Consider the following 18,906-nt stretch of genomic DNA (forward strand, 5'->3'; position numbering starts at 1 on the left):
AACCAAACCACAATAAAAGCCCAAGGTCAAACAAACCTTTGCGTGTTTGTGCCAACCTTCAATGCCAATATGATAATAAATATACATTTCGTATATAATTGTTGTTTATCTTGCTGTTGCTGTGCATCCTGAGTTGAAGTGTTAAACTTTCCAGTTAAAAGTCATAGTTTACCGTTTTGTAACATTCTGCAAGTTGGAGATAAACATAATCAGTATACGAGTGTGCAGATTGTTTTAATGGCTATAAGAACTTAGAAAGTGTTCCCAACTTCAAACCTGGGCCCATGACTGGAAGAAGAGTGGGTATATAGAAGAACTAAGAAGGACACACCAGAGAAGCGTTCAGCTTTGATTTCTCTCCAGATTTCAAAGCTTTACTTCTTAGCTCTCTATCGCCCCCTGGTGCTGGAGAAAAGAGGTGATTACTGATGTAAAATACAGCGTGACCCACTTACTGTACTGTGGTCTTTTTCTGGAAACCTTTCTTTTTCTGGTTCCTCCTCAGCTTAAGAAAATATGATTAAATCCGTGCTCCACTTACACTGTTACAAATACCTGTAGGAAATATCTGAAGAAAGTTGCAGCTCCACGAATGCATCTGATGATGAATTATGATCCAGTCGCACAACAAGCTTTCTTATCACATAAAATCGAATTTTCCAGTCTGCATTAAAAATAAACCCACTGAGTAAGTTGAGAAACTGATGACGTCAAATATCGAAGCTCGGTTTTTTGATGGATGTGTTCCTGAAAATGACCATTTTTGGCATTGACAAACAAAAGTTGAAGAGGCTTGGCTCCTGGAGTTTGCTTTACTTGGAGCACCATGGTAAATAAATAATGATGGTTAACCAACATGAGACGAACAACGTGAAATGGGTTCTTTGCCCATTTTTGAATTTGGGTTGAGCTATTGCTCACATAAAGACTGGTCACTGCAACAGTTGACACGAAATGTTTGAATCCTATAAAACAATGATCTGTTGAATAAGGCATTCATGTAAACTGGGACTAAAACACCAAAGTTTGTAATAACCCTGGGCCCCGGTTACATCATGTTTTTTTTAAATGAAACATTGCATTAACGGAGGCTTAATCTACTTTGAGTATGTTTTGCTAGATTTTCTGGACACAGTGGGACAGACAAGGGGATGAGAATGAAAACAGAAAAGGGTCAATATGGCATTAATACAGCTTTACTACATGATTCTGGAGCATTGTTCCCCTCTTTGTCGATGCCCTTCTCTTTTCATCCCCAAAGTTGAAAACCCCAGTTCTAACCCATACTAGAACAGCAGAAAGCCTCTGAGCCTGGTTCTGCAAGTTTCTTCCTTTTCAAAGGGAACTTCTTCTTTCCACCATATACTTCATGGAAAAAAAAGTTTGTTTCATGTTTTTTGTTTTTTTTATTGGCTCTACATCATTAAACTTGAATTGAACTCTACTACATGCGTATTGTCATGGTGTTGTCTCAACTGTGTATACTTCTAATACCACTACACTACTACTACTACTACTACTACTACTACTACTACTGCTACCACTATGGAAGAGGAGGATATATATATATATACATATATATATACATATATATACATATATATATATATATATATATATATATATATATATATATATATATATATGTATAGATATAGATATAGATAGATATAGATAGATAGATAGATAGATAGATAGATAGAGATAGAGATAGAGATAGAGATAGAGATAGAGATAGAGATAGAGAGATAGAGAGGGGGATATAGAGATATAGATATAGATATAGATAGATAGATAGATAGATAGATAGATAGATAGATAGATAGATAGATAGATAGATAGATAGATAGATAGATAGATAGATAGATAGATATAGAGAGAGAGAAATTCAAATTAGTGGAAACACTTTTTTCGTTTTTTCTATGTACGGTTAACCTCTCAATTAATTCTTACAATTCCAAGAATGTAACACGTCTATATTTGTTTGCGTAGTTCGAAGGCAGTTTTAAAAGTTAAATGCAGCCAGCAAGTGCCAATCATCGTCTTCATCCTCCTCTTGCGTCACAGAAACGAATCCTTTCACATTTGATTGATGGAACTTTGATCCAATGAAAAGTCAGTGTCAGGTTTGCGTCGTATCGCCTGCGAACGACGCTCTGATTTTGAACCAATGATTATCGTGAGGTTTGTGTGCATCACCAATCAGAGTGAAGGGGCGGAGCCTTCTTCAAGAAGCGCGAACAGCGAAAGGCACACGGCTCCGACAAGATGGCGTCTGATGAGTTTAGTTCTGGGATTCAAATCTTACGTTCACAGTGGATTCTCTTAAAATGAGTTGACCAAAGCGAAAGTCGATTTTTATTTTTTTTTGCACCGTAGGTATCAAGTTATCTTACCTGTGGAGTTGCTGTAGTTAGTCATTGTGGTAAGTTACCAGCTTACTGTCCATGGCGGCGCTGCCTCCAGCACCTCGTACAGTGATTAAACAGCTGTATTGTATCCGTTACGACAATGACAGCCTGCTTCATTACTCTGAATGAAGATACGTCGGTTTTCACGGACTAAGTGACTGAAGCTGCCCTCCTCCTTTGTCGACACTGCGGTTCTTTCGTTATGGCTTTACACAACTTGGTGTTTGTTATCGATGTTGACTATGGAGCCCAGGACCCGGATGATCAGCTGGCGGTCAGAAATAACTTCACGAAAAGAGGAATATTACACATTTTATTGCATTTCGGCTACAAATTTGGATTTGACAAAGTGCGCTGGGGCTATAAGTTCTTCCAGTCCCGGGCAGGTCGCAATGCCAGCCTCATATCCAGAGTGTCGGACTTCAAGGAGCTCTGCCACAAGTCGTTCGAGGATTTCGAACTGGAGTTCGAAGCCAAATTCGACGAGAGAGAGAAGACGTGTCCCCCTCGACAGAAGCTGCAGCACAATCGGTCCACCTCGGTACAGAACGCCGTGAAGGAAACCCTGCTGGACTTCCAGTGGGACAGACCGGACATCACGTCTCCCACCAAACTGTCCCTGAGGCCCAGGAAGTCCAGCCGTGCTGGGAAGGTCATCAGCGGGTCACACGAAGAGGACACGTCAAGCAACGGGAGGAATGTGGTGTTCGTTGTCTCCCAGTGTCCACAATCGTGGTCACAGCTGTTGGACTACCTTTCTTTGAAGGCCAGTGACTTGGCTGCAGATGTGACAGAGGCGGTTGTTTGCAAGGGACTTCACCAGATGCTGGTTCAACGAAAGGTCGTCCTCCACTGGATGGACACCAGATCACGTATCCAGGTGAGAACAGCCAATATTGTATTTATTCACTTCAATACCTGTAGGATTTTCATCGCAGAGAGTTGGCAGACTCCCTGCTACACAGATGTAAACAGCTTTGACCGTTTGTCTTATGGCAGGTGGCAAAGTGTGAAGACCGCCGCGGCCGTGACAAGCTTTCTGAGGTCTTGGCCCAGCTGGGTGGCAGAGTGATCCCCGCCGTCGCTCTGTTGCACCTCTGCTCTGACCACCAGACAGCCTCCGGAGCGACCAGCGAGGCTTTTGGGTACAAATCTGGCATCGGATACCTGCTGTCGTCCGAACAACTCCACCGCCTGGCCTTTCCCGTCGTCGGTGGCGTTCTGCGGTGGAATCAAGGTTTGCAGCCGGTGTTCATGTCTCTTCAACAACCACAGAGCTCAGATCAGTTTGCTTCATCTTTTACACTCGCAGATGCAATTTCTTGACAAGATGAAGATGCCAGGATTAGATTAGATTAGATTATATTCAACTTTATTGTCATTGCAAGTGCAACGAAATGCAGTTTAGCATCTAACCAGAAGTGCAATATCGCAAGTATCAGATATTATATACACATACACACTCACATATATAAATAATAAATAAATAGGGAACAGTGTGAAGTTGCTATTGCTAGAATGTGCATTAAGGATCATGGCATCTTCAGACTATTCTGAATTATATCAGAAATATAGATAAATGTTTGTTTTTCTTGGATGTGAAAAGGTTTGTTTTCACAAACTCAAACAATTCTTATGGGAAATTACCATAGTCTCATCATGGAGCTATTTAATGATGCATTCTGGTGCAAAATACAGTGAAATGTCCTGAAAACGTCTACGGCTTTTTTTTGTTTTTTTTACAAATTCACCCTGACCTATATGGCTTTGAGGTTAATGAGGACGCCGTCTTTCATGGTAGCATCACCAATATTTTGTCTACTGCTCTTCAGAAATGTGTTTTGGCCCACGTGTCTTATGTTCGCCAAACCTGGTGCACATATTCTTTACTCTTTGTTAAAAAATGATCAAATGTAAAGACCTATGCCAGATTTTCAGGATTCAAAATACAAGATGTAACATATTTGAACTGTTTTTGGTGTCATTATCTACAAGTGAATAATTTCCAAATGAACTTACTTGTGATTTACATTTCGCTTGTTCAAGAATCAGGAGCTGTGTCGGTATGATGGTACAATAGTAAACGTACCAATGTCTTTGTCATGTGAAGAAACAAACTTCAGCGTTTTCCAACACTGTGAAGCATTAACTCAACACACCAGTGCACTTGAAGTAGGGTGAATAAATGTCACGCAACAGAGACACCTGAGAGTGACCTTTCTGTTGTCGTTTGTCTCCAAACCAGGGGAGCTGACTCGGAGCTGTGGCGTCACCATGGAGCCGCTGTGTCACCGGCAGAGACTCCTCTCAGAGTCGGCTGACGTGTGCCTTAAAGGAGTGCTGCAGGGTTGGGACGCTGCTTTGCTCGCTCACACCGCCACAGAGTCATGGGTTGTTCAGTCCTCCAGTAGCAGCAGTCAGACAGTCGCCGCCTTCCAGCTTCTCTTAATGGAGCTGTCTGCTCACGCTGTCCACATGGTGAGACGCGCACACACACAGCAGCGGTTTTACACAAGACGTGTTCATGTGTTCATTGTGTGTTTCAATGTCTTGATTTGGGGGGGGGGGACTGTTGCCTAAGAAATTTTCCTGTAACATGTCATTGTGCTGCATTTTCCATGCCATAATTAATTTGGTTTGCTTTTGATGGGACTGTCACTAATCATTGTTTAATAGGTCACTGTCAACATATCAGAGGCATTATGTGAATTTTGCATGTCGGTCTCAGCGGTTTTGCTTAGATAATTATTTTTTTTAAAATACATATACATACACTCACTGTCACTGGACACTTTCTTTTGTATTATTTAAAATATTTGTTATTCCACAGCACTTTTCAGCCAATCACATTGCAAACATTTAGTGTGAACAGGATTAAGATGAGCTGCTGATGTTCAGAGAGGTCGTTTTTAGGCTACGTTCACACCGCAGGCCTTGATGCTTAGGTCAGATTTTTTTTTTTGCAGGATCATTTCAAACAAGGCCTCGGTCTGGTGTGAAAAAAAAAATCTGAATTGGTGCTTTCACACAGCCACAAAACAGGTCGGACACGCGTAACCTTTGAGTAAAAAAAAATCTGAATTGGGTCGCATTTTTTCCTGCATTGTGGACGAGGACTGGATTGTTTGTGCCAGGGTTCGGGTTGTAATCAGAAACTGCGGCTCGACTGGGATTTGAATGCACCATCAGCAGCTCTCTGGGTTAAACTGGTGATTCATGTCAGAGGAGAATGATCAGTTTGCTGTTCAGAAGACCGTCTTTGACAACGAAACACCTGAAACATCAAAGCTGACGAGCTCCAGCAGCAGAACGGCATTCTGGGAGCCACTCCTGTCAGTTGACAACAATAAACTGAAAGTTACAAACCTAATCACATCACGTTATGTTGTATGTTTAGTGATAGACGTCAAATTTAGTTGTGTTTTTTTTTTTTTTTTATCAATGCCCAAAAGCTTTTGCAAACACATCCCAAGTTTGTATTATGAGCACACCTTCAGATCAGCACATTTTTCTTTCTTGGAATATGTTTTCATCCATCTATACTGTACTTCTTTACTTCTCAGCTTGCAGAGGTGAACGACAACGGCCTGGTGCGCTCAGCCGTTCTCTCCCCACTGTCGCACTGCACCGCCCGGCTCACCGTCGTCCAGCCTGCGGCCACACCGCCGGACCAGCTCCTGGCGGCTGACGTCGTCGCCCCCGCCGCAGCGGGAACCTCCGCTGACCTGCCGGACGTAGTGAGCAGTGTCTTGGGGGTGGTGTATGACATCATGAAGGAGGATGGCGACGGCAGCAACGGTAGGTCTCCGAGGAAGACTTTGACGTGTTTGTTCGCTGACACGTGACATAGTTGTGACTTAATGTGCATTAAAAACATCTTTTACGTCGTCCCTTCACTTTCCAGACGCTGGAGAAGACGACCCCGTTCCCGAGTGGGCTCTGCAGGAATTCAGCCGTACGCCCCTGACGACAAACACTCTTCAAACGTGGTTCCCTCAGTCGGACCAGTCGGGAGTCAGCTCTCATTTAATGGAGTCGATGAGGTGCGTTCATCAAAACGGCGTTTCTTCCTACTTTTCTTACTGCTGAGCTTTAGATTGTCCTGTTAGTATCCAACAAAGCAGAAGCCGGCAGCGCTCATGTCGTCGTCATGTTGTTGTACAGGTTGTTGCATGCCGTGCCAGAGCAGAGTGAAGAGGAAACATCTGTGCAGCAGCAGGAACTCATCGGTGGGCTGGCTGAACTGTACCAGACGTCCCAGAATTCTGAAAACAAGAGGGGCAAGAAACGTGAGTGACACGATTTCCATTTCCAAGTGAATAGTTTGAACTGCAGTAAAGGTTCTGAAAGAAAAAAAAGCCGGTCAAATATCATTTCACTTGATACTAAAGTCTGTTTTTGGAGGTGTAATTGGACCATTTCCTGTCTTTATCTGTAGGCGGCGCCCAGCGCACGCCAGTGAAACAGAAGATGAAGACCATGAGTCGCTCCTTGCAGATGCTGAATGTGGCCCGCCTCAATGTTAAAGCCCAGAAGAACCAGGCTGAGCCGGAGCAGCTGGGCTCCGAGGGTAAAGCAGCAGACAGACCAGGGAAGAGACGGTCGAGCGACAGACTCAAATGTGGACAAGTGAACCGTATCAGTGAGTGCACGTCTTCACGTTTACGATACAGCGAGGACACATGGCGATGAACCCTGTTAATGAGCTTTTTTGCAAGTTGGCGCTCGTTCCCCCAAATTGACTTGAGATGTTTTTATTTGCAAAGAGATCACATATCGTCAACTTTTCTCAGGTTTCACCAGCGAGGAGGAGTTGCTGTCTCACCTGAAGTCAGCCTGTGAGAGGACTCTTGTGGACAGAGACGCATCTCTTGGTACCGAAGTCCAGCAGCTCGTGGCTGCTGTGAAAAGCTTCTTCGTTGCAGTATCGGATTGGGAGGTGGGAAATGGCACGCATCTTTGCAACTGGCCGAGTTTAGTTTTTTTAATTGGCAATATTTCATGGAATAAAAAAAAAAAAAACACGTCTATCCGACTTACATTTGACCTTGTTATTGAAATTCTAACCAGTGTTAAATTTGGCACGCTGCCTCACCCATTACAGGGTTAATGTGTATTTACATGTCTTCAACTTTATGCCTTTTTTTTTTTTAATTTTCAGGCAAAGACGAGTCTGTTTGTCCAACAGCACCTCCTCAAGACGGGAAAATCCATCAGACACCTCTATGGAAACTCTGGCGATGTTGACGGCAAAGTGAGAGAGTGAGTGATTCTCACTCTTTTCTGAATGTAGCGTCGGGAATACGTTCGTCTGTAACGTGCTGTGTCTCGCCAGGTGCCAGTTGCAGGTGATGTTCAGGCTGGAGATGTGCAGAGCTTTCTCTTCAGAGGAGTCTAACGTGTTGGACCTTGAGCAGATTACAGAGGAGGTGGGTTGTTCTCAGCTTTTTTTTCATTTTTAATGAAATATTAATGCACAGAACACAACTGTTGTTAAGTTTGGAACTGTCCTGAAAAAAACTTGTGTAATGAAGGCTTTGTAGAAAACACAAGTATTTTCTAACTCTCTGCCTTCCTCAGGTGGCTGAAATGCTCCGGATCATCTCGCTGACAAAAGACCCAGTTGTTCTGGCGAGGTTCCTTGACGACGAGGTCCTTCCTGTGTACGTGAGATTATTACAACTAAATACGATGTAAACATTTTATTTAGTTTGTGCTAAAAGCAGTACTTTTGGATAAGCGATCCAACTTTTACCATGGATCTTCATAATCTGTTGCATCATGTTGAATTTAAGATTAAACATCGATTTTTCAACCATATGTTTTACGTTTTCATCGGCGATTGCGAGAGTCCGACAGTCACCTTTCTGTATCTTTGCAGGTTTCTGGTTTCTGTTCCCCGAGTGCTTGCAGAAGTCTACCACAGTCTGGGCACCCAGCTCCCCAAGGCTTTAGCGGCCGTTCTGCCCTCGGACTTCTTCAGCGATGACTCGATTGCAAAGGAAAGCGCGTGTCCCTCAGACTCCTCCCCTTCTCTCTCCATAAAAAGCCTGGTTTCCGACGGCAACGACGGCCTGCAGGACCTGAGAAATCGCTCCGCGGCCAAGAGGAGGTGAGGCGAGGCAGTGCGTTTTGTCTGCAAATCGTGAGAATGCGGCTGTAGTATGGACACTCGGGTGAAGACGGATCATTGTCTTGTTTTCTCTCAGAGGCGGGATGCTGACTCGTCATCGCAGTATGACTGAGTCGTCACAAAGTCTCCGCCAAATTGAGATTCCCAAAAAGACTACAAGAGCCGTAAGATAACGAATCACTTCTCTTACCTTGGCTGAGTCGATAAAGAGCCTTGATGTTGTTTAATAATCCTCACATCTGTTGTGATTTTAGTTTTGTAGTCCAAAGAACTGTCAACTCTAACGTCCCGTAATTTTGTGCTTTTAATTCCTGAATTTGTTTTGTGCTTTTTTGTGAGCAGGACATTTCTATATGTTAAATGACTGATTATCTGTTTATTGCTTTTTTTATCAGTCCAAATCCAACATCTGTGCTGCTGCGGAAAAAGCTCCTGCAGAACCACACATTCAGAAACAAACACAGGGTATGTTGCATTTCCCCTCCTCCGCACAACATTAGATTTCTCCTCAAAATACTAAACCTGTGAAATCTTTTCAAGTGGCTACTGAAATATTCTGGTTTGTTTATAAGGAATTCATATCAAATTCTTGAAAGTGGAAAATTTTACTCTGTGGACTTTTTTTAAGGATTTCAGGAGTCAGTTCTAACTTTTTATAAGTCACAAAGAAAACACCTTAATGTTGCTTTTTATTGATCATTATAAACTGGTCACTTTTACACCTTCTATTTTTTTTATAAAGCCATGAGTTATAGCTCCCTCGTGAAAGGAGTTATTGGCAATCCTAATTATTTACACAAATCCTTTGAATGCAGCACCTATTAAAAAGTGTCTTAACTTTTTTTATTGCTTTTTTGTAAGGCATGGAAAGAATTGAGGATGGCAAATGTGGTCGCTTGTAGGATGAACCAAAATATTCCTGAAAAAAAAAAATCAAACCCTTATAGAGCTGCAATTTGACTCAGATGAAGGATTATGTGTGGCTTGTGTCAGAAAAGTATCTGAGCAAAACCCTTTCATTCTACAATGTTCCTGATCAAAATGTACTAAATATGAATTGTTTATCGTGTTTCCAATAAAAGCCCTAAGCTCATGTCTTTCCCTGATCTGCAGAAGTGACCAGGGTGAGAAGAAACCTGTTCAACCAGGAGTCGGTCTCCCCCTCAAAGAAAGCCAAACTGCCGAGGAGCCAGTCCGTCTCTGCCGTGGAAGGACTCAAACGTACTCGATCTCAGGAATCTGAAGGTGAAAGGAGAAACAATTGTCTCGGTAACTTTTAAATATAGTTTGGATGTGCTTTGCCTGAAGCAGTTCAGTCGTTTGCAAGTATTTGAGTGAATCACGGTCGCCTCGTTTTCAGAGAGGCACAGGCTCATTACGAAGAAAGTGTGCGAGACGCCGCTCCACAAGCAAGTGTCCGGCCGCCTCCTACACCGGCAGAAGATCGGAAGGTACCACTTCGTTGTTGTCTTTTCATTGCACAGTAATACCAAGATCTGCTTTCATATAAGCACACAAAGTGTATGTATTGAAAAAGGCTGACAGGAACTGTTAACCATTTATTTTCAGGAAATCTGTTCCTACTGAGGACTGCATCGTGGAAGAGTCGCCTGTAAAGCCTGCAGAAGGTATTTACTTCTCTATGAGCTTTGCATATGGAATTCAAAAATGTTAACTTTACATTCTTTTCCATGTTTGTCTCAGTTAAGAGCCGATGATCCAGTGTTTCTCTCTCCTTTGTTCTTGTTTGTCAGCACTGAGAAGAAGTCCGAGAATACAGAAGTTTGCTCGAAGGCACTCGACCACCTTCTATTCAAGTTCCCAGCCTCGCTCTCGCAACCTGGAACGCGTCCTTTCTGCTTCCCAGCTCAGTCTCAGCGACAGTAAAATCTGTGGCATCAACACAAAAACCGTCCGCTCTCCCATGCGGCTTCTTTTTGGAGCCGTTGAGTCCCCTCGCCGGCTTTTTGATCCGCCGGGTACTTCCAGGGCCGCTAGGTCCAGGTCCACAGACTCGAGTGTCTTTGAGGTAACTCCGCGATTCATTAAAATGCCTCTCTTGTTTGTAAAATCTTACTTGGATTGGGTGAGAGTGGTTACAGCTTTTTTTTCTTCTTTGATTAGAGATTGTCTTTGTCATATACACTCTTGTATATTGTTCTAAAATTTGTTTTTCTGAAGATCTGCAACCAATAACAACTTCATTAATTTACCAACATGACGTCAACCATTTATTTTGAGCTTGTCGTGATATACTACTCTACAGGTTAAATATCAGTATTAAAAGTTTTTCTTTTTCCTTTTTTTTCCCCTCCCAATCAGAGTCCAAACAAAACGCCAACAAAATCACCCAACAAACATAAAAGAAACTCTGGGACTCCCAGAACACCCAAGACACCCAGAACTCCCCAGACTCCCAAAACTCCAGTCACCCCCAAAACTCCACCTTCATCCAGGAAAGGTGCGTCCGCCTCATCAGCGAGTCCGGTGGCTGGGCCTTCTCACGGACTTGGCATGTCTCTGAGGGGCAGCCCATTCAGATCTCCGGCCAGTAGGCATCTGGTTTTAGAGACTCCCCCAAAACGGAGTCCTCGCAGAAGCCCTCTGAAGGGCATCCTCAGGACTCCGGTCAAGGCCCTACTTGAGAGCGGCTCCTCCACCGGACACCACCGGCTCAACAGCCCAATTTCAAGAACTCCCAGGAAGAGTGTGACCTGGTCTCCATCTCCCCAAAAATATGCCAAAGTGGCAAATAACACCGCTTTTAAAGTACCGGAGTCACCTGGTCTTGCGTCTTGCAGTTCTGCAACAGTGTTCAAAACGCCCAATACCCACAACCCCGAGAGGAGTCCAGGTGCCAAAAGAGACCTTTTCAAAACGCCACAAAAAATTTGTCAAGTCAGTCTGTTAAGGCTACCGGGGGAAATTGGTGATGACGTTTTGAGTCGCGAAGCAAGTGAAAGATCTTCTGAAAGACTTGGCATGTGCAAAACACCTGACAAAGACGAAATACCTCCTCAATCCAAACCACTTCTTGACGGACACTCCTCACCCCAGCCTAACAGTAGAGGTCTAAGTAAGTCTCCCAGTCCTACTCACCAAATGATGACTCGGTCTGGCCGAACACCGTGTAAAAGTTCAAGCAGTGCATCCACCAAACAGAACTTAGGGTTCCAGGCAAGTGCTGAGCTCTCAGCTTCTAAACTGAATGCAGCCTCTGCAGAGAATGGTGACGCTGGGGAGAGGCGCACGTCTTCACACACAGAGGAAGACTCGCTAATAGAATCATCTCGGTCATCTGAAACAGAATCCACCTCTCAAACGGATTCCCAGCAGTTTGAAGTCTCAAACGCCACCTCTGGTACTACGGACAGTGACAGTATGGACATTGTTGACGCCACGATCGTAAAGACACAGTTTTGTGGAGGCCTTAAGATGAACATTAGCTTTTCAAGGAAGCTTGCAGAGGCCGGGGAAGACATGGCGCTGAGCGCAGCGTCTCCTCGAGCAAGTGTTCTGCTCGAGGGAACTCCAACCCGGAGCTATGGCTTCCGGCAAACTCCCGACCGCCAACAAAGGGAAGCCGCTGCCCGTTTAGGGTACGCAAATGATTCCCCTCGCTTTTCAACGCCGAGAGGCCTGGGAAAACTAAGCCGGCGAAAGCAAGTCGGTACGCCAAATCCGCTCAGCTACCAAGTAGAAATGGAAATGCAATCGTCGGGACTTCCAAAGCTCAAAATCAAACGCACGGACTCCATGAACTCGGGGGACTTTGCGGCGGATGGGTTCGGAGCGGGAGCTCAAATTAACTTGGTGCGGATGAAACCTCACACGGAAAGCCCCTTGGCGATGTTCTCAAAACACAGAGACCCGGGATGCATCTCGCCATCCGTCTGCACTCACGTCACCCCGGCCAAGACCACGCCGGCCAAAGGTGGAAGTGTCCAGACGTACATCTGCCAGTCGTACACTCCGACACGGCACGCAGCGGGAACCGTGTCCCCGGTGGCCTACGCCGATATCATTCCTCTGACCCCTTCCCCTCAGAGTGTGGGGAAACTGACCCCAGACAACCTTAATAGCTGGCCTCGCAGAAAGAGGGCCCAGGTAGGGGTGTTTGGGGCCAAAGATCGAGGCCCGAAGGGGGAGCCCCAGCTGGACGAGTTGATGGAGGAAGCTGAACTCGGAGTAAGCAGGTTGCAGGACATTGAGGACGCCGATGAACAATCGCCTCCAGCTGGAGCAGAGGCGTCTCCGCTTAGTCCACTGGAAGACCTGTACTGGATTGAACAGCTGGCTCAGCAGGCCGACACTGACCTGCACAAAGCTGAAGACAATGGTGATGACAAATCAAGTAAGATGTGATTTGAAATTCTAATGTAGTATTACACACTTAGGGTTACAAAAAAAAAAGCAAAAGTGCTTTAATCTTCCAAAAAAGCAAGCACATACAAAAATGACTGAAATGAGCAGTTTTGTATTATAAATGATACATTTTTAAACACATACTTCATATTGGTGTCGTTGTTTTAAAATCACATGAACAACTGTCATACACGTTTCAGTGGTTTACTCCGGTCTGTTTCATGCTTTTTGACAGCAGCAACTCCTCCCAGCGCCACCAAGAGAAGGCCAGTGACGGCAAGTGGTATTTTGGCCCTGACTCAATCCCCTTTGTTGTTCAAGAGCAAAACGGGCTCCTCCAAAAGGAGAACACACAATTATAGAGGTAAGTGAAGCATTACTTCAACATGGATGTTTTGATTTATGCTTCTGAATCACTGACTTTTATAGTCTTTCTTTTTGCGTGGAATAGAAAGTCGTTGCTCAAAGATATATTTTGAGGCCTCAGTGAAAATAGTCCCGATCATTTGTGCCGTGTTGGCACCGAAAGAATTCCCGTTTTTTGCTGCTTACGTCTTTCAGATATTAAACAATATTTTGCAGGGGTCAATCTAAGTTCACACAGCCTCAACACAATGTCCAAATTGAACAAAAATGATCTCAATCGTTAGTTCTTTCAGCACAAACCAGCACTATCATTTGTGTTTCTATGGTGTTAAAGATGCAAGACGTTTATTGTAAGACGATGACCTCACTCAGCCCCTCACATTGCGTGTGCCCAAGCATGGGGCGGTGCAGCAGCAGCAGCAACGGTGCAATTTCGAAGTTTGCAGCTCCCCAACTTTGCCCAGTGTAATACCACTTCATACCACAGGGTGGAGTGAGTTTGCTCTCAGCCCATTGAGAGGAAAACAAACCGGCCCCTTGTTACTACACCTGACCCCAGGTTGATACAATGATGACCAAACATTCAGTTACTATTGGCAGGAAGACATTATCACCACCTTTACCTGCTTTGAGCACAAAACCAGCTTTTAGAAGATGAAACCAAAGATGAGAGTTCAGCGTCCTCAAATCAAGTTTGTTAAGCTCATGAACCGTTTTCCACCAAACGTTGGGAAAAATGAAGATGAAAGCAGCACACTTGTGTTTTTGGAGGGGCTTTTGGGCCTTGTTTGAACATTTACGTATTTTTGGATTGTCATTCCGCTTTGCTGATTGTTTTCTTGCGAATGTTGGGCCGTTTGGCACATGCCAGGTTCAAAATACAAATGATATTTGATTGATCCTCGTGGGAAATTGTGTTGTTGCTACAGGAAACAAAACAAGGACACAGTAAGACATTCTGGAGCACCAAAGTCAAATATGTAAAGTTGTTTCAATTAAATGCTGAAATGTTCAATAGTATTTAAATGTACTAGCATGTTTTGTGCAAGGACGTGCAGATCGGCCAAAATATTAAATGAATATAGGCAATATATAGTGGAATGTCAGTTTGCAGGCTGCACTTTGTCCTATATTGAGTATGACTGATGGCTTGTACTATACTGGGGCCGCAGGCAGGGGGCGCTCAACACCAGCACCCTCATTATAAAAGCCAGTGTCGTAGTGGAGGTGGAGATTTGTACAGATGATATTTAATTACTAAATGTCACATGGATATGATGCACTTGCTTATTTACTATTTTATTCTAATGTAATGTAAAATGTTGACTCTGTGTGGGGCAAAGCTACTCGTTTCCTCCAGTATTGATCTGCTCTGTGTCCAATCTGTTCCAGATGCAGGAGTGGATGTGTCTCCCTTCAGCCAGCCAGTCAAACGCTCAAACACCGAGAGGACCTACAGCAGAAAGAGGTTGCTGCACTGAGTCAAAAACGTCAAGCAAGCAAAGAAAAAAATTTTTTTCCAGCATTTTGCTGTGAAGCTGTGAGTCTTTTAAAGGCTGATGTTTCAAACAGATGAATGAATGTCTTTTTTTTTTTTTTTTTTTTTTAGTCTGAAGTCATGACTTCTGACCTGCAGCTTAAGTTTATTCAGGACTTTGTTTTAGACTTTAACACTGAGTCACTGACTTTCACCAATTTATTTCAAATGAACGGATCAGAATCTAATTGTGTCATTCCAGATTTGTCTTGTTGCCTTGCTGAAGGATCAAATGTCAGAAAACTGTGAAATTGTCGTCTCTTTTCAAAGTGTAGTTGAACTATTTAACAAAGAAGTCTGTCTTAATTGTTTTTTTTTATATTCACATACTATTATTATGTATATATGTTTGTCCTTGTATTTGCTTTTGAGTAAAAGGAAATACCTGATAAGTGATTCAGATTGTAAATATGTTTTAATTTGCTGAGGTTTTGTGAATAAATAATGTTCTTAATTACTCCAGAATCACCCAAACTGACTAATTTCTCCTCTCACCCTTCATATATAAACCCGACTTTTCTTGCTGCCGACACTTTATACTCTGGAATTGGCCTTTTGACCAAAGGTCAGGACTCGTGCTCTTCTACTTGTCCTCAGTCTGTTTTATAGATCAGTTTATGATTCAATCAAGGATTGATACTGATTCACCCAGAAGTGTCCGTTTTAGGTGTGGTTGTTCACTTAGAGTTATAAATGTGGAATCAAGCAGCAGCTAAAACCACAAAATCTGAATTTCTTTAAGCTCCTTTTGTTTTTTGAGCCCCGAGGCTGCATGCCCAGCATTGTTGAAACTGTTTGGACCTACGAAGAGGTTGTTAATAATTAACTCCTGGACTTTCATTACTACATCAAGGCTAAATGCTTCTTTCGGAAAACCTGTATAACACAAGTCTGTTGTTTGCTGCCAAATGTTGTGTGTCTATGAACTTTGCAAATCTGAAAACTCCCCCCAAAAAATCCACACAGCCTCAGATAAAGCTGCACCGATCTTTTGACGTGGAGTGGGCTGTGACTAAACTGCGGCTTTCAGATCCTGCCACAAATGATTAATTGTTCCGAGGCGTGGACCCAGGACTCGGTTTCCCCACACGTTTGCCCCTTAAGTGCATTCCTGTTGGCCTCTACTCCCAGACGCCTTCAGCGACCCTTCCCCAGGAGCGTGGACCTGCTGGAGCCACTTCCCCTTTGGCATACAGACCTGATGGAGTTCCACCTACATCAGTCACATGAATGCCTTGCTCATTTTATTATACAAGTGATTTCCTGATGTTGCAATACTGCCGGCTGCCAGTTTGTGTTTATGACTTGATTTCGTCTGAGCAACCTGTATACAATTGGCTTCACATTAAAACAAGATGCACTTTGTTCCGCTGTTATAAAACAATAAAATAAGGACACGCTCAGGTGAACATTTTATAGGCTCCATGTTTAACAGTGTGGCTTTATTCTGTGTGCTTATTATTATCTTGTATGCTGCAGCCGTAGCACTACAATGCTTCCTTTCAGTCGATGGCTTTGTACTTTGTAAACCCATCCCAGTTCTTGCTGGAAAGTAATGTGAACTTTGATCTCGGCCCAGTGCAGCAGCAGTTTTTTGTCTAATCCACAGATTATTGCATTTTTTTATTTATTTTTTGTTCCATAGAAGGAGCTCAAACTCGACATAAAACAGTATGGCCCGTATTTCCTATCATATGTCCTCGAGTAAAATCATTTGATGCAAGGATTTCACAGTGATCTTGAATATAAATGACAAAACTGACAAATGAAGGCAAATACATTTTGAGGATTAAAATTCCCCAGATGCTCAACCTGAGGCGATTCCCGATGTGAAGGATCAGTCAAACTCAGAAATCGATCTGAAGTCTGATGAAAAGTGATGAAACGAATGTTTCGTCCTCAAAGGTCTCAAAGGAGGTATTGACCTCAATGAGGTTTTTTTATTCGGGACATGAGAGGATGTTGAATGATCAGCTTGGGACTCGTGAAGACGACGCAGCATCGTGTTGTTTCTGGTGAAAATGGTCTCGCTGCTGGTTCTGATCTGTGTTGACCGGCGAGATGAGGAGCTGTGCTGCAGGAACCTGTGTGCAGCAGCTCAGTGGTGTGATGTGTGAACCTTTTCAGTGCTGCAGCTCTGCTCAATGACGTCCTTGACTATTCCCACCATGCACCTCTCCGCCACTGTCAAGGTTGCCAAAATAAAATCCAATTTGACTTCCTGTACAAATCATTAGTGCCTATTGGGCTCCTTTTTTGTGCACCGTGGTGTTGAAATAAAACCCTTGGGAACAGTTTGAATTCATGCTTGTTTAGTTACTTAAAAAAAAAATACCAACACAAAGTATACATTTGAGATGCATCTAGAATATTAATCAATGATGCCCTACAACAGTCAAAATCGGCTGTACAGTGTTATGCAATATAGACGAGCTTCAATCAGGATTTCTGGTCTGTTATTCAAATTTAAAGGTTGTAAACAAAGATGATGGCGTTGGACAACCTTTGTGAGCGTCTTTTAACCTTTTCTTTCATGATCAGAAGCGGAATGCAAAGGTTAATTGTAGATTACATAATACTACACTGGAGACAAATAGTTATAGTTCATCACTGATTAAATTGCCAACGCGCAACTTAAAACTATGACACTTTAACTAGGAGATTAATTATAATTGTGGGAGGCGGCATACGAACAGGAAAAACATGGAAACTCTACACGAGTCAATTGAAACTTCTTTTTTTTATGTTTGATTTGAAAAGGAATAAAAGAAGTTTACCACTGTTTTAATAAAACCTTGAAACTTTTAATATTTTAAGTTTTTATGAATCATTAAGCAGTTTCTCAATACTTTCTATGTCATACAACCAGCCACATTTCCTGTTGTCATTAAATACCAATTGTAATACTATTAAGAAATTGAAATGTTTTAAACTTTTCGTTTAAAAAAAAATAGAATAGATGAACCGACAATAATGAACTGTAAACATAACTGCCAAAGTGCAAACAGCATCATAGAATTTGATGCAGCTTCTATTAAATGTGCAACAAAGCAACATACAACGAACCCTTGTGCACAACACAATCTTGCTTGTTTTTTTTTTTTTTTTTAAACGAATGGCTTTTGTCTTTTAATCGTGTGTTTAGTTTGTTCTGTTGAGCAATTATGCCCAAGACCAAGGGGGACAGTGAGGTTGTATCCATCTAATTTATTGAGATCAGGAGCGTCAACCATAAACATATATTTTAACTGTTTTCTTAAGCGTAACGGACACAACACTGAGACCGAGCCAAGATATCTGTGACGCCACCATTAATTGTTGTTAGTAATTGTTTGGATTTCGTTCCCCATGTAAACGGATGGGGAACGTTTTTAAAATTCTTCAGCCTATGCCTCTTTAAAACCTTCACCAATTTAAATAATTGAGCTTTTAAAATGTTAATTTTTTTTTAGGAAAAAAAGAAAAACGTCTTTAAACGTATTCACGTGTTTCAAACTTTTTAAAATTATTTCAAACATTGAAGTGGATGTGAAAACCCTTCAAACTAATCTTTAAACTCCTTCGACTTTGAACCACTACACAGAGACTTTTCATTTGAATAATAATACATCAAACTAGTATAGCACTTTTTTGGGCACTCAAAGATGCTTTACATAAAGAAACACAAATAAAGAAAAATAAAATAAGCTTGTGAAAAAGGCTGTTTATTCATTTTGCCAACAATGTGACTAAAGCTTTAATATGCTTCAATACAAAACCTTAAAATGAGTAAATGTTATCATGGGTTCATACAGGAATGTTATACTCATTATTTTTCATATAGCTACGCATGAAACGTGATGGATGAATGTTATTTTGCCACTACCAAGTCAGAGCTCATTGAGATTATATAATGAGTCCTGATATATAATGGTCCTCATTGAGTTTATATATATATATATATATATATATATATATATATATATATATATATATATATATATATATATATATATATATATATATATATATATATATATATATATATATATATATATATATATATATATAAGGGTGTCAGGGTGAATTTGAAGAGCATGCATAATTAAATTTTA

At 42.3% G+C, this 18,906-nt stretch overlaps 1 protein-coding gene across 1 annotated transcript; it reads left to right on the forward strand.

Moving 5' to 3' along the window:
• Positions 1–2,613: 2,613 nt before the first annotated feature.
• Positions 2,614–14,756, forward strand: ticrr (TopBP1-interacting, checkpoint, and replication regulator; the record flags this gene model as incomplete). The annotated part of the gene is made up of 22 exons (XM_080505542.1): positions 2,614–3,291; positions 3,411–3,648; positions 4,657–4,889; positions 5,975–6,209; positions 6,316–6,454; positions 6,576–6,700; positions 6,850–7,053; positions 7,205–7,350; positions 7,573–7,673; positions 7,747–7,840; positions 7,992–8,074; positions 8,293–8,523; positions 8,621–8,708; positions 8,940–9,009; positions 9,658–9,789; positions 9,905–9,995; positions 10,114–10,172; positions 10,299–10,573; positions 10,867–11,398; positions 11,759–12,898; positions 13,145–13,273; positions 14,668–14,756. The coding sequence occupies 22 exons, from the start codon at positions 2,614–2,616 to the stop codon at positions 14,754–14,756; spliced, it is 5,112 nt and encodes a 1,703-aa protein (XP_080361668.1).
• Positions 14,757–18,906: the final 4,150 nt, after the last annotated feature.

The sequence above is a fragment of the Blennius ocellaris genome, assembly GCF_963422515.1.
Source record: "Blennius ocellaris genome assembly, chromosome: 11".
Classification (NCBI taxonomy): Eukaryota; Metazoa; Chordata; class Actinopteri; order Blenniiformes; family Blenniidae; genus Blennius; species Blennius ocellaris.